This window comes from Salmo salar, chromosome 02 (assembly GCF_965601325.2).
Source record: "Salmo salar chromosome 02, fSalSal1, whole genome shotgun sequence".
Classification (NCBI taxonomy): domain Eukaryota; kingdom Metazoa; phylum Chordata; class Actinopteri; order Salmoniformes; family Salmonidae; genus Salmo; species Salmo salar.
Genome location: NC_138292.1, coordinates 57,242,079 through 57,255,874, shown reverse-complemented (window position 1 = coordinate 57,255,874; position 13,796 = coordinate 57,242,079). Strand labels below are relative to the sequence as shown.

Here is a 13,796-nt window from a genome sequence, read left to right as displayed (position 1 = left end):
ATGGCATGACGCAGCTAATTTCCTTATAACTGTACTGCCTATATTCATTGTTCATAAATCACTTGTTGACAAACATTTTATTTATGATAAATGGACAAAGGCATTTACGTTTTGTCACTGTCCATAAGGGAATAAATGGCCTACTATTTCAATACACATTTTGTCATTCTTATTTTTTTTCCCTTAAACCATGCGTTCTTTTGAGAAACATGCTGGCGTCTGGCAAGTTCATATAGCTGATATATATGATGATCGTTTTTAAACTAAGTTAATGAGTAAAAAAATATAACCGCTTTTAACCCAACCCCTGGGGGGGGGGGGGCTGCCACGCTGGGCACTCGGGGAGTTGTTGTTGTGAGGGTTAAGTGCCTTTCTCAAGGGCACAACAGGAATTTGATACCAGCAACCAATGGTTGTCAGCTCACTTCCCGCCCGATCTTTCCAGTATGACCCGAGATTCAAACTCGCAACCCTCCGGCCACTGTCTCACCTCTCTAACCACCAGGCTACCTGCTGCTTGGTCATGTTGTCAACAAGGCAGCATGATGCATCGTCCAGAAACCTATACAACATCTCTTTTCCATAAAATGTTTTTTTTTTCAAACTAGTTTTCATTGGGAAGGCAGATAAAAATGCTTTATCAAAAGCAATCATTTTGGCTGTGTTTATACAGGCATCCCAATTCTGATATTCTGCCCAATTATTGGCAAAAGATCTGATCTGATTAGTCAAAAGAATAATAATTGGGCAAAAAATCTGAATTGGGCTGCCTGTGTAAACACAGCCTTATGCATGTGAAAACAGACTCCTACTCATTACTCCACGCTCTTAATCTAGCCTAGTCTGTCACTTTTGTTTTGAGATGACTTGCCATGGGCTTTGAACGAGGAACCTGGTTGACGCTCCAGCCTGGTCTCATAGACTAGAGACGTAACATTGTAAATCCGGGACACTCAAATGAGTATGATAAGTTACATAAGACAGAGGATTACTTAAAGAAAATATAAAGTAGGGTGGTTGGTTGTTTCAGGGGTGGATAGGAGGGTATATTATGCGAACATCAAGCAACCCAAAGGTTGCATTTTCAAATCTGATCATGGACAACTTTACAACTACTTTTTAGCTACTTTGCAACTACTTTGCATGTTAGCTAACCCTTCCCCTAACCTTGACCCTAACACCAAGTCTAGCTAGGTTGTCACCTACAGTAGCTAACATTAGCTACAACAAATTGGAATTCTTAACATATCAAACGTTTAGCAAATGTGTAACATATTGTAGGAATTGCAAGAAGTAACATTATACAAATTGTAATCTGTAACGTATCATACGAATTGGATTATGGACACCTGCAAATTAATACATATCATACGAAATGTAACGTATACTAATTGAGTGTCCCGGATTTACGTTTACTATGTTACATCCAGGGGCGAAAATCTGATGTCAACTTTGGAGGGGACCATTACATGACATTTTCTCAAGAGCAATTCCTGAGGGGACACCAAAAGTAGTGCTGTAACACAAATAGCCTACATTGTAATATGTTAAATGTATATTGAGGAATCAATTACTACTACTGGATAATTGATAGTGATTTAACTGAAGGGTTGTCCCAACTTGTTCAAATCATTATAATACTACTACTAATAATAGTTATGGCAGTGTTCCTTATCAGTCCAGTATGTATGCAGGTATTTGTATTTACAACCAGCAATGCCAAGAAGGTCCAGTAGGTGGCAATGGTACTGTACACTGTACATGTGCAGTTTTCGTAAATACAATGAGCATGGTGCAATCTCATCTAAAATCTCCATTGAGAACCATCACAAAGTTGGTCTCAGTATTGAATTGACCTATTTTATTTGACATTTTCTGATATTGAATGACTATATAAATGTGTGCCACTGGCCTGAGTCTACTACAATAGCGTTACAAGAACAAAAAGCTCAAAATAAGTACAGTTCTAAAAGCGAAAGAACTACTTCAATGAATAACCAAATAAATCAACTAAAATATCCTTCAAAAATACTTTTTATTGTTCAGTCAGTGTCTCAACACTTCACAACAGCTATGGACAAGTATATCACACATCTACCCCTGAGTCCAGGTTGCAAGCTCAGGAAGCAGCCCAATTCCAAAACGAATTCACTTTTCACCTGGTGAAATTCTTTCCACCGGGGTAACCCGCGCCAGATAATCGAATCCCCTCAATGCTGCGCATCTTGCTTGGAGAGAAGCCGGGTGCAGCGGCCCACGTGACTGATTCCGGAATCTACCTCTAAGTGACCAGCTGTTAGCTACACAAAATCTCTGCTCGTCCTTAACCCAGGTTCAGATGACGTTTGTTGTTGATGCCATTTTCATTTTGTTGCTAATTGTCTGTCACTAATATGAATACGTTGAATCAGAAAGGCTTTATTTGGTTGTAAATAACAATATACAGAGCAGCAGACTACTTACGCACACACAACCAAACATTAACACAATCATATCAGGCAGAGTGCGCAAATTGGTTTCAGCAACCTTGATACAACCTTGGATATGGCCGATTATTACCGCCCCAAAGGTAAGCAAACGATTAAAGTCTCAAGGAAGACGTTTGACATGGTCAACAACAACCACAAATCTGTCTTGTGCAAGTAAACAAGTTGTCTTTGGTTACAATGTTGCAACGGCAGCCTGCAAATCAAATGTTGGGTTACAATGTTGTGGAGTGAGGATTTACTCCTATTCTATTGGGTGGAAGTGATTAAAAAAATATATATTTTTTTTTTCTTGTTTGCTGACCACACATAGGCATTTGTAGGATTCATTCACTGCATTTGCATAAAGGAAATCTGTTTTGCGACACTAAATCTGAAACTTACGTCACAGGTCCAGCGCTCCACTCTATCCACTGAGCCTGTCGTCGCTTCCAAAAAGCCTTTCAAGGTGGAGCTTGTATGTGAAAAGCGTCACTCATGGTGCGCTTGTGGACACAGCAAGAAATAGGTGAGGGCACTACAATCATGCTTTACGTTGGCCACCATGCGCACAACGCTCTGCCCATCGCTCTTCTTTCATTGAAAGGGTTCATTGAACTCTGGATCAGATTGGCTTTAGCATACCAAAGCAGCAGATTATTCAGTAATGTCCCCAGAATCTAGCAGCAGTAACTAATTTTGCATTAGAGGTACTCAATCACTGGCTTCTTTCTCCCATCTTTCTGTCTTAGCCTTTCTGTGATGGAACCCACAAGACTAAAGCCCAGGGCCTGATGCCTCAAGCTTCATCCCTGAGAAGGACTCCAAAGCTTGGCTGTGTGGCTGCAAGTACACCGCTAACCCACCATACTGCGACAGCACTCACAAGCAGGAATTCATCCAGTCTGCCCTGCTCCCAGAGAACAGACTCCTGAATGGATAGGAGCTGAATGTGTTTTTGTCCAATTTACTGTGGTGTGGGTCCTCTGAGTTCTGGTCCTGGAGATGGAGGACCATAATCACTGGTTCAGAAGGGTGATTGACAGCGAACAGATGACTTATACATATCTGACATGCTTAGATCTGATGTGATTGGTCAAAAGACCGATTAGTAGAAAAAAATATCATAATTGTGCTGCCTGTCTAAACGCAGCCTTTAGGGGCCTCATTAGAATATAATGGGAAACTCTGGGCTTAGCACTAGCTTTGAACAAATCTTCCATTGTCATCCATACAAGATTTGCATGACAAGAGCTCTGTGAACAACTCAATTAAGGATTCATCCCATGATAAGCAATCTGCAAGGTGATTCTTGTTATGAGGCGATTCCACGATAACAGAATGATGCTGAGATTCAAATATTTCACTTTAAAATGTAAAACCAATGATTAAAGTTATTCAAACCATTCAACTTTATGCACAAGGACTAGTTTTAACAATTTCCACAAAACACATTTACTTGAGTGCAGATGCAAAGTTTGGTAACAGAGTTACAGTTTGTCTCATTCTTTGCAATCATTGGTTTTTGTTTGGCATCCATTTTAAAGTGAAAAATCTGAGTCACGGCATTGTTCTGTTAACGTGGAATTGCCCTGTGTAGTATGCACTGGTGCTTCTGCAAATGTTTGAAATTGTGATGAAACAGATATTTTAAATTTAAATGCTCCGCTAACGATACGCACAAGTATTGTGATGGACTGTTTCTCAAAATCAAGTATTGTAATAGAACACTAAATTATAGGCTTGCTGTAAGATTAATTGTTTAATATGTATTTTTATAGATCTAAAAACAGTATTCCCTCCATGGTGTATTCTGTCTGTGTTGAAATTAAAACGATGAAATACATTTTTTTACTTTCTCTTAATTACTGTCACATTTTGCCATCCTATAACCTGTTTTGTACGTCACTTATGAAGAAATGCAACGTTTCAACCTAAAACATCCTCTGCATTGAAGTCATGAAAATCCACAGATTCTTTGGAGCACATCGTTTGCATGGATCCCAATTTAAAATCAAGTTAAACATTCCTAAATAGCAGCATAATGATAATACATGCTTTAAAGCTCTGCTACTCATGGATTGTTGTTGATAGCAATGTAACATGATGAATTAAAGGTCCAAATGGAGAATTATCACAGGAGCACTGGCAAGTTCTGATATTTGAACTACTCAAGAATATAACCCAAAAACTAATCAGAATGGGACAACGAACTCAAAACCAAGCAAGTCAACTTTTTAATGACCTAAACATGCACATATGGCTGATATTTTAGAATAATATCATTGAATGGTCAAATTATACATTGAGGGAATGTCAAAAGTGTATGAAAATACAACATGGTCAGATATACAATTCCCTTTGAGCAAATTTCTCTGATGTGAGTAGAACAGGTACCGGTATGTAATGCTGACAAACGTGCGGTAAGCTACGTTTTTCAGACAATTGTAGTGCTGCTTGAGGCTTGATAAATATAATGGCTTTTCTAATGTCAAAGCACAGGGAAGTTTAGTACTCGCATACTGTGATCTGCATTTCAAAGAAAGTGTATGAAACGTTTCGTACATATCTATTGTCCTTGGTGATTGGGGCCATTACCAGTTGAAAGTACTGCATCTATCTACATACACCAGAGTTATTATATACAGTATGACTGACAGCAAGAAGACAGATCTTGCCTTTTTATTTCTAGTTATATATATATATATAAAATCATACACACACACACATATATATATATATATATATACACATACACACATACATATATATACACACACATATACAGTTGAAGTCGGAAGTTTACATACACTCGTTTTTCAACCACTCCACATATTTCTTGTTTTTATAGTTTTGGCAAGTCAGTTAGGACATCTACTTTGTGCATGACACAAGTAATTTTTCCAACAATTGTTTACAGACAAATTATTTCACTTATAATTCACTTTATCACAATTTCAGTAGGTCAGACGTTTACATACACTAAGTTGACTGTGCCTTTAAACAGCTTGGAAAATTCCAGAAAATAATGTCATGGCTTTAGAAGCTTCTAATAGGCTAATTGACATCATTTGAGTCAATTGGAGGTGTACCTGTTGATGTATTTCAAGGCCTACCTTTGCTTGACATCATGGGAAAATCAAAAGAAATCAGCTAAGACCTCAGAAAAAGAACTGTAGACCTCCACAAGTCTGGTTCTTCCTTGGGGACAATTTCCAAACGTCTGAAGGTACCACGTTCATCTGTACAAACAATAGTACGCAAGTATAAACACCATGGGACCACGCAGCTGTCATACCTCTCAGGAAGGAGACGCATTCCGTCTCCTAGAGACGAACGGACTTTGGTGCGAAAAGTGCAAATCAATCCCAGAACAACAGCAAAGGATCTTGTGAAGATGCTGGAGGAAACAGGTACAAAAGTATCTATATTCACAGTAAAACCAGTCCTATATCGACATAACCGGAAAGGCCACTCAGCAAGGAAGAAGCTACTGCTCCAAAACCGCCATAAAAAAGCTAGACTACGGTTTGCAACTGCACATGGGGACAAATATCATACTTTTTGGAGAAATGTCCTCTGGTCTGATGAAACAAAAATAGAACTGTTTGGCCATAATGACCATCATTATGTTTGGAGGAAAAAGGGGGAGGCTTGCAAGCCGAAGAACACCATCCCAACCGTGAAGCACAGGGGTGGCAGCATCATGTTGTGGGGGTGCTTTGCTGCAGGAGGGACTGGTGCACTTCACAAAATAGATGGCATCACGAGGCAGGAAAATTGTGTGGTTACATTGAAGCAACATCTCAAGACATCAATCAGGAAGTTAAAGCTTGGTCGCAAATGGGTCTTCCAAATGGACAATGACCCCATACTTCCAAAGTTGTGGCAAAATGAGTGTATGTAAACTTCTGACCCACTCGGAATGTGATGAAATAAATCATTCTCTCTACTATTATTCTGACATTTCACATTCTTAAAATAAATTGGTGATCCTAACTGCCCTAAGACAGGGAATTTTTACTAGGATTAAATGTCAGGAATTGTGAAAAACTGAGTTTAAATATATTTGGCTAAGGTGTATGTAAACTTCCAACTTCAAGTATGTATGTATGTATGTATGTATGTATGTATGTATGTATATATATATATATATATAAAACATACACATACAGACAGACAGACAATCGCATCGCAATGCCATTCAGCATTTTGTCAATTGATATTTTAAGCCAAATTAATTGTGAAGACTTGGGGGAAGGAATTGTTGAACCGACTGCATGTTATACAGTTACAAAACAATTACAATATCCTGTATAAAAGATACTCCATATACATGACCAGGTATGTACGAATGCTCACATTGGATACATATTGTACATTTTGTATGCATGTTTACTCTAACACACAGACACACACACATTGAAATGAAATGTCTATTTGGCTGCCCTTGACAGTCTTTTTGCTGATCACAATCGCCCTCTCCCTCAGTACTCTCTTGGCAGATTTTCTCCTTGTCTGTCCATTGGTCCATTGAGGGGCTTCTCCGACATTTTGGGGCAATTCCATTCCACTCTCCATGTTTCTGGGATGTATCAGATTTAGGTTGGGGGTGATACTGCCCCTTTGTCCCCTCCCCTAGTCTCAGTCGCCGCTCCATTGCTTTTGCCGTTGACGTTCACCTTGCGGGCGTTGCTCCCTGACTTGGAGGCTAGAGGGAGCCGTTGAGTACCGTTGGGTCCTGTGGTACCGCTGGGGCTCTGAAGGGTAGAGGGTTGGCCTCGGAGGGCAGGGCTGGGCAGGGTGGAGGCTCTGGGGGCCTGACCAGCCGGGCTCAGGGCCTTGTCGCTGTGGGAGTCGCTCTCAGAGGTGGGGCTTGTGTTGACACCGTCGGAGTGGGCCTGGGCGGCACCTTGGGACAGCCTTCGACGCTTCCGGGTGGGCTTGACCCAGTACTGCAGGGGGAGGGGGCCATTCTGCAAAGAGTCACAGAGAGAAGATGAGAACTCTCCAGACACGTGAAAGATCACTCAGATCCTAGGACCTAGCAACGTAGATGTTTAGTGAAGTTGGGATTATGGTTGGAAGTGACAACTGATGCTTGGTCAGTGTTGTTGTTATAGCCAGTGTGTCAGTTGGCACTTACACGTCGCCAAGAATACATGTAGGCAATATCCATCAGCGTGTAGTAGTCCTTTAAGGGCTCATCAACGTACAGCACTTCAATCTGTCAAGGTAGAGAGCACTATTACACATTAATAGCACACAAGTCCAAGAGAAGGGCGTGAAGTATGGGAATAGTAGGGCTAGTCCACCTAAGCAAAAGCATGCATGATCTACTGTATAGGAATGCAGCTTGTCACTAAAATACAGTATTGAGACAAAGTGGTTGTTAGTGTATACTATGGCTTTCTATGGAGTTGTGAGACGATGCTGTGCAAGCCTGGAGCAATTACCCGTAAGGTGTTTGGAATGTCCATCTTGCTACGCAGGAACTTCGCTAAGTGCAGGACTGTCATGGCTGCCGGGCATTGCAGGAAGCGTTTGCTGTTGGTCTGAAAATGAACAGAACAGAACGTGTGGTTAGAACAGATTTATAACTAGAGGGTAAGGGCAGGACATAATATGAAAGGTTCGAAAAATGTGGTCCTGTATGGCTCAGTTGGTAGAGCATGTCGCTTGCAATGTATGCACGCATGACAGTCGCTTTTAAAAGCGTATGCTAAACGGCATTTATTATCATTTAGAGAGTGTGGATGACAAATTGACATTAGCGTTTGCATGTATATTGGGTTAGCATTTTATGGTTGAATCACTCACATTGTCTCCTTCTGTATCCACAGGTTGTGTGTCACTTCTATAGGCAAATGGAAAAACAGCATGGGTTAAGATGAGCATAGCTTTGTTTTGATGTGCTTTTTTTTACCCAGCTTCCTGTAAAAACTTATTAGCACATAGAGATACAGCTCTATTGTAACACATTTGGTCTGTTCTATACTATAGGAAACAGAAACATCCTATCTAATTGGTTGCATGAAAAAGATGAAGAGATCACACATTCTAGAACTTACTTGTTCTTCTCATGGAACTGAATGGAGAGACTGATGATTTCATCTTCTGCAATAATAGTCGGCTCCTCCACCACTTCTCCTGGCTCCAGGTGTTGGTTTTCCTGGTTTGTGTAGAAGTCCCGCCTTCGTTTCATCTCATCTGATGTAAACAAAACAATAAAGTTATTAGAGTGAAAAAGACATTGGCACATGTCCGCTTTAAATTATTAAAGGGGGCAACTTTTCATGGGCAAAGTCTCAAACAGGCTTATTACACATTAATTATCACTAAATATGCTTGTTGTAAAATACTGCAATGTACACTGAACACAAATATAAATGCAACATGTAGTGTTGGTTCCATTTTTCATGAGCTGAAATACAATATCTCAAATGTTCTATACGCACAAAAAACGTACTTCTCTCAAATTTTGTGCAAACATTTGTTTACATCCCTGTTAGTGAGCATTTCTCCTTTGCCAAGATAATCCATCCACCTAACAGGTGTGGCATATCAAGAAGCAGATTAAACAGCATGACCATTACACAGGTGCACCTTGTGCTGGGGACAATAAAAGGCCACAACACAATTCCACAGATGTCTCAAGTTTTGATGGAGCATGCAATTGACATGCTAACTGCAGGAATGTCCAACAGAGCTGTTGCCAAAGAATTGAATGTTAACATCTCTACCATAAGCCACCTCATACGTTGTTTTAGAGAATTTGGCAGTACATCTAACAGATTACAACCTCTCCCTTTCGGTTATTTGAATATTTTTTAAACAAGTCTTAAATAGTTGGTTGCAATTTCAGTATAATCCACCAGAAAAGACTGAACAAATATTACAAAAAATATTATGGTTAAACTCAAATAAACATTTTTGGAGAGAAAAAAATAAAAACAGTATAATCTTTGTAAATTATATCATAAATAGGACTGGTCTAGTTATGTCACACATGCAGGTAAAAAAAATATATGGAAATGTCTGCTCTATCCAAAATTACAACCAACTAATTGCAGTATTACCGCAAAAAAATGGAAAAGGCAAGTGGAAGGGGGAGAAAGGAACCTGTCTGTCGGCCCTGCATCGAAGACCAAAATTGGTTAAAGAAAACTGTGATAAAAAAGTATACCAGTTTCATTTAAGGACCAAAAAATGTACAGCTGTGCCATACAGATTGCAAAATAGTTGGGAAGAGATTAACGATACACTGATTCCATTGCACATGGTTTATGAAATGATGCACAAAATGACCTACGAAAGTTCAATAAAAATGATTATACACAATTCTAGCAACCAATAGTATGAGATATATATACACATACAGTACTAGTCAAAAGTTTGGACACACCTACTCATTCCAGGGTTTTTCTTTATTTGTACTATTTTCTACATTGTAGGATAATAGTGAAGACATCAAAACTACGAAATAACACATATGTAATCATTTAGTAACCCAAAAAGTGTTAAAAAAATATATATATATATATTTTAGATTTGAAATTCTTCAAAGTAGAATTTGCCTTGATGACAGCTATATATATATATAAAAATGGTGTATTGGAAATTATGCAGACAATTACTGATAGAAGCCACAATCTATCTTCATTATTAAAACTGATCTACCCCATAAAAAAAGGCCTTACAGCCACAGACCATGAGTAACCACGCCAGCCCAAGACCTTCATATCCAACTTCTTCAACCACTGAGGGGGAGGGGGGTGCTGAGGAGTATTTCTGGCTTTAATAAAGCGCTTTTTGGGGGAAAAACTCATTCGGATTGGCTCGGCATGGCTCCACATTGGGTGGGCCTACGCCCTCCCACGGCTGTGCCCCTGCCCAGTCGTGTGAAATCCATAGATTACGGCCTAATAAATGTATTTAAATTGACCGACTTCCATCTATGAACTGTAACTCAGTAAAATCTTTGATATAGTTGTGTTTTATATATTTTTTTAATATATACTGCTCAAAAAAATAAAGGGAACACTTAAACAACACAATGTAACTCCAAGTCAATCACACTTCTGTGAAATCAAACTGCCCACTTAGGAAGCAACACTGATTGACAATACATTTCACATGCTGTTGTGGAAATGGAATAGACAACAGGTGGAAATTATAGGCAATTAGCAAGACACCCCCAATAAAGGAGTGGTAACCACAGACCACTTCTCAGTTCCTATGCTTCCTGGCTGATGTTTTGGTCACTTTTGAATGCTGGCGGTGCTTTCACTCTAGTGGTAGCATGAGATGGAGTCTACAACCCACACCAGTGGCTCAGGTAGTGCAGCTCATCCAGGATGGCACATCAATGCGAGCTGTGGCAAGAAGGTTTGCTGTGTCTGTCAGCATAGTGTCCAGAGCATGGAGGCGCTACCAGGAGACAGGCCAGTACATCAGGAGACGTGGAGGAGGCCGTAGGAGGGCAACAACCCAGCAGCAGGACCGCTACCTCCGCCTTGGTGCAAGGAGGAGCACTGCCAGAGCCCTGCAAAATGACCTCCAGCAGGCCACAAATGTGCATGTGTCTGCTCAAACGGTCAGAAACAGACTCCATGAGGGTGGTATGAGGGCCCGACGTCCACAGGTGGGGGTTGTGCTTACAGCCCAACACCGTGCAGGACGTTTGGCATTTGCCAGAGAACACCAAGATTGGCAAATTCGCCACTGGCGCCCTGTGCTCTTCACAGATGAAAGCAGGTTCACACTGAGCACATGTGACAGACGTGACAGTCTGGAGACGCCGTGGAGAACATTCTGCTGCCTGCAACATCCTCCAGCATGACCGGTTTGGCGGTGGGTCAGTCATGGTGTGGGGTGGCATTTCTTTGGGGGGCCGCACAGCCCTCCATGTGCTCGCCAGAGGTAGCCTGACTGCCATTAGGTACCGAGATGAGATCCTCAGACCCCTTGTGAGACCATATGCTGGTGCGGTTGGCCCTGGGGTCCTCCTAATGCAAGACAATGCTAGACCTCATGTGGCTGGAGTGTGTCAGCAGTTCCTGCAAGAGGAAGGCATTGATGCTATGGACTGGCCCGCCCGTTCCCCAGACCTGAATCCAATTGAGCACATCTGGGACATCATGTCTCGCTCCATCCACCAACGCCACGTTGCACCACAGACTGTCCAGGAGTTGGCGGATGCTTTAGTCCAGGTCTGGGAGGAGATCCCTCAGGAGACCATCTGCCACCTCATCAGGAGCATGCCCAGGCGTTGTAGGGAGGTCATACAGGCACGTGGAGGCCACACACACAACTGAGCCTCATTTTGACTTGTTTTATGGACATTACATCAAAGTTGGATCAGCCTATAGTGTGGTTTTCCACTTTAATTTTTAGTGTGACTCCAAATCCAGACCTCCATGGGTTGATAAATTGGATTTACATTGATTATTTTTGTGTAATTTTGTTGTCAGCACATTCAACTATGTAAAGATAAAAGTATTTAATAAGATTATTTCATTCATTCAGATCTAGGATGTGTTATTTTAGTGTTCCCTTTATTTTTTTGAGCAGTGTATTTGTATAAAAAACCCACCCCCTTACTCAAGAGATATGGTCTTACCTTTGAATAATCCAGGCACCAACTTGTATACAATGTCCTGTAGAGTTTTGTCTGACCTGTGAAAGGATATGCAAATGTGAAAGCCACTTACTAAAGATAAGAGCATGTTGGTTGCACTTATAGATGCATAATAACATAGGTACTCCGAGAGAGACATGCGTGCACACACACATGCAATGTGACTAACCTGATGCTGAGCTGTGGACACGTCTTGTGTACTTGCACATCACATCTGGGGCAGAACTTGTTGGTTTCCAGGAAGGCAACAATGCACGTCTTGCAGACTGGAGTAAGAAGACAGACTTAATGCAAGTGACTTACTGTATGACGACTTTTTATGAAAAGAAAATGCATTGTAAATCTACATTCCTTTTCTACGTCAGTTTATAGGCCATATACTCTAGCCCATATACTAATAATGTTATTATTGGTTCATATGGATTTAGAATAATGCAGTGGACTTAGGAATCTTACATGAGTGCAAGCACTCCACGATGGTTGTGGCATCGATGAAGTAGCCCACACACAGTGGGCATATCAGGTTAGGATTCAGCTCTGTGATTTTTAGCCGACTGGGTTGCATTTTATCCATCTGGAAGGACCTGCAAAAAAAACAACCATCAGACAAAGAATTACTTAGATGATTTATTGGGTAGCAAGATTTGAACCACTAAAGTACATGACACATTTAGTGACCTTTTCTGCTGTTGAATTGTTTTCCAACACAAGGCATATACATACAAAATGTGTACTGACATATTGACGTGCTCCACTGACATGGTCTATGATAATATGGATCAATTGTTTTTGTTTGAAGCAGTTATGCTTCTTGCAATGGACCAGTGTCATAGCTACTGCACAGAATGGCTACTTGTATATGACCATTTATTTTGTCATTATTTCCAGCCTGGTAGTTTTTTTAGATATTACCCATACACCAATGTAACAAAATACGTTTGGAACTGCTCTAGTCTAGACCCGACTACCCTAGTGGGGCCTGTGCACGGGGAGGCACGTACCCCAAACCCCGAGAAGACCCACAATGAGCCCCTCCTATACCAGTGGGTTCTTATGCATGATAGACATTCTTTATAAAAAACTATGTAAAGACAAACTAAAAATAAGCTTAGATGGAGAGTGGAAAACAAAGCAGCCATCTTAAATTCTGTGACAGGGCTGGATATGAGAAACGAACAAGAGAGAATCCAAACATAACACCGAGTACCTCAGTTTGTGTGTTGATGTACCTGTGCATCGCGATATGCGAATAAAAACTATTGATGCCTTTGCTTCCTACCTGATTTGACATGAAAAACACCCGTACCTTCCGACGTGGATACAGGTAAATTATTTTGAGTTGGTTAACGTTAGATCTTGCAGCAGCGCCAGAAAATGGCTTTTTTTTCCCCCCACATAGTCAGAGGACCGCCCATTATGGTCACGTGATATTATTTTCAGTCCCTGCCATGTACATTGTATTTGCAACATTTTATTCAACAAAAAAATAAATAATACAACGGTCGCGGATAAGTCACTAAAACACCATCCTCTCTATACATTAACCACATTTGTTCATGAAGGAGTCATTGCATACATTTTCTATTTTGACAACCATTCCTAGACGGAAAACCACGCCCCCCTAGACAATGCTCCCCTGGAGACAATCCAGAAGTTTTTAATACAGACGATTACTATATTATTGGATTTAT

At 40.7% G+C, this 13,796-nt stretch overlaps 1 protein-coding gene and 1 long non-coding RNA gene across 4 annotated transcripts; one reads left to right on the top strand and one right to left on the bottom strand.

Annotated features, from left to right (window-relative positions):
• Positions 1-5: 5 nt before the first annotated feature.
• On the top strand, positions 6-4,311 carry LOC145861779 (uncharacterized). Of its 2 annotated transcripts, XR_014381430.1 has the most exons (3): positions 6-2,569; positions 2,878-2,994; positions 3,218-4,311. It is a non-coding gene; the product is annotated as an uncharacterized LOC145861779 (long non-coding RNA). The 2 variants fall into 2 exon arrangements; XR_014381429.1 differs by having other exon boundaries at positions 6-2,994.
• Positions 4,312-4,679: 368 nt separating this feature from the next.
• On the bottom strand, positions 4,680-13,513 carry LOC106587926 (polycomb complex protein BMI-1). Of its 2 annotated transcripts, none has more exons than XM_014176590.3 (9): positions 13,385-13,513; positions 12,562-12,689; positions 12,275-12,371; positions 12,088-12,143; positions 8,537-8,675; positions 8,286-8,322; positions 7,922-8,020; positions 7,612-7,692; positions 4,680-7,441 (listed from the first exon to the last, which is right to left on the bottom strand). In XM_014176590.3, the coding sequence occupies exons 2-9, from the start codon at positions 12,677-12,679 to the stop codon at positions 7,067-7,069; spliced, it is 1,002 nt and encodes a 333-aa protein (XP_014032065.1). In that variant the 5' UTR covers positions 12,680-12,689; positions 13,385-13,513; the 3' UTR covers positions 4,680-7,066. The 2 variants fall into 2 exon arrangements, with proteins under 2 accessions (XP_014032065.1, XP_014032071.1); XM_014176596.3 differs by having other exon boundaries at positions 13,412-13,507.
• Positions 13,514-13,796: the final 283 nt, after the last annotated feature.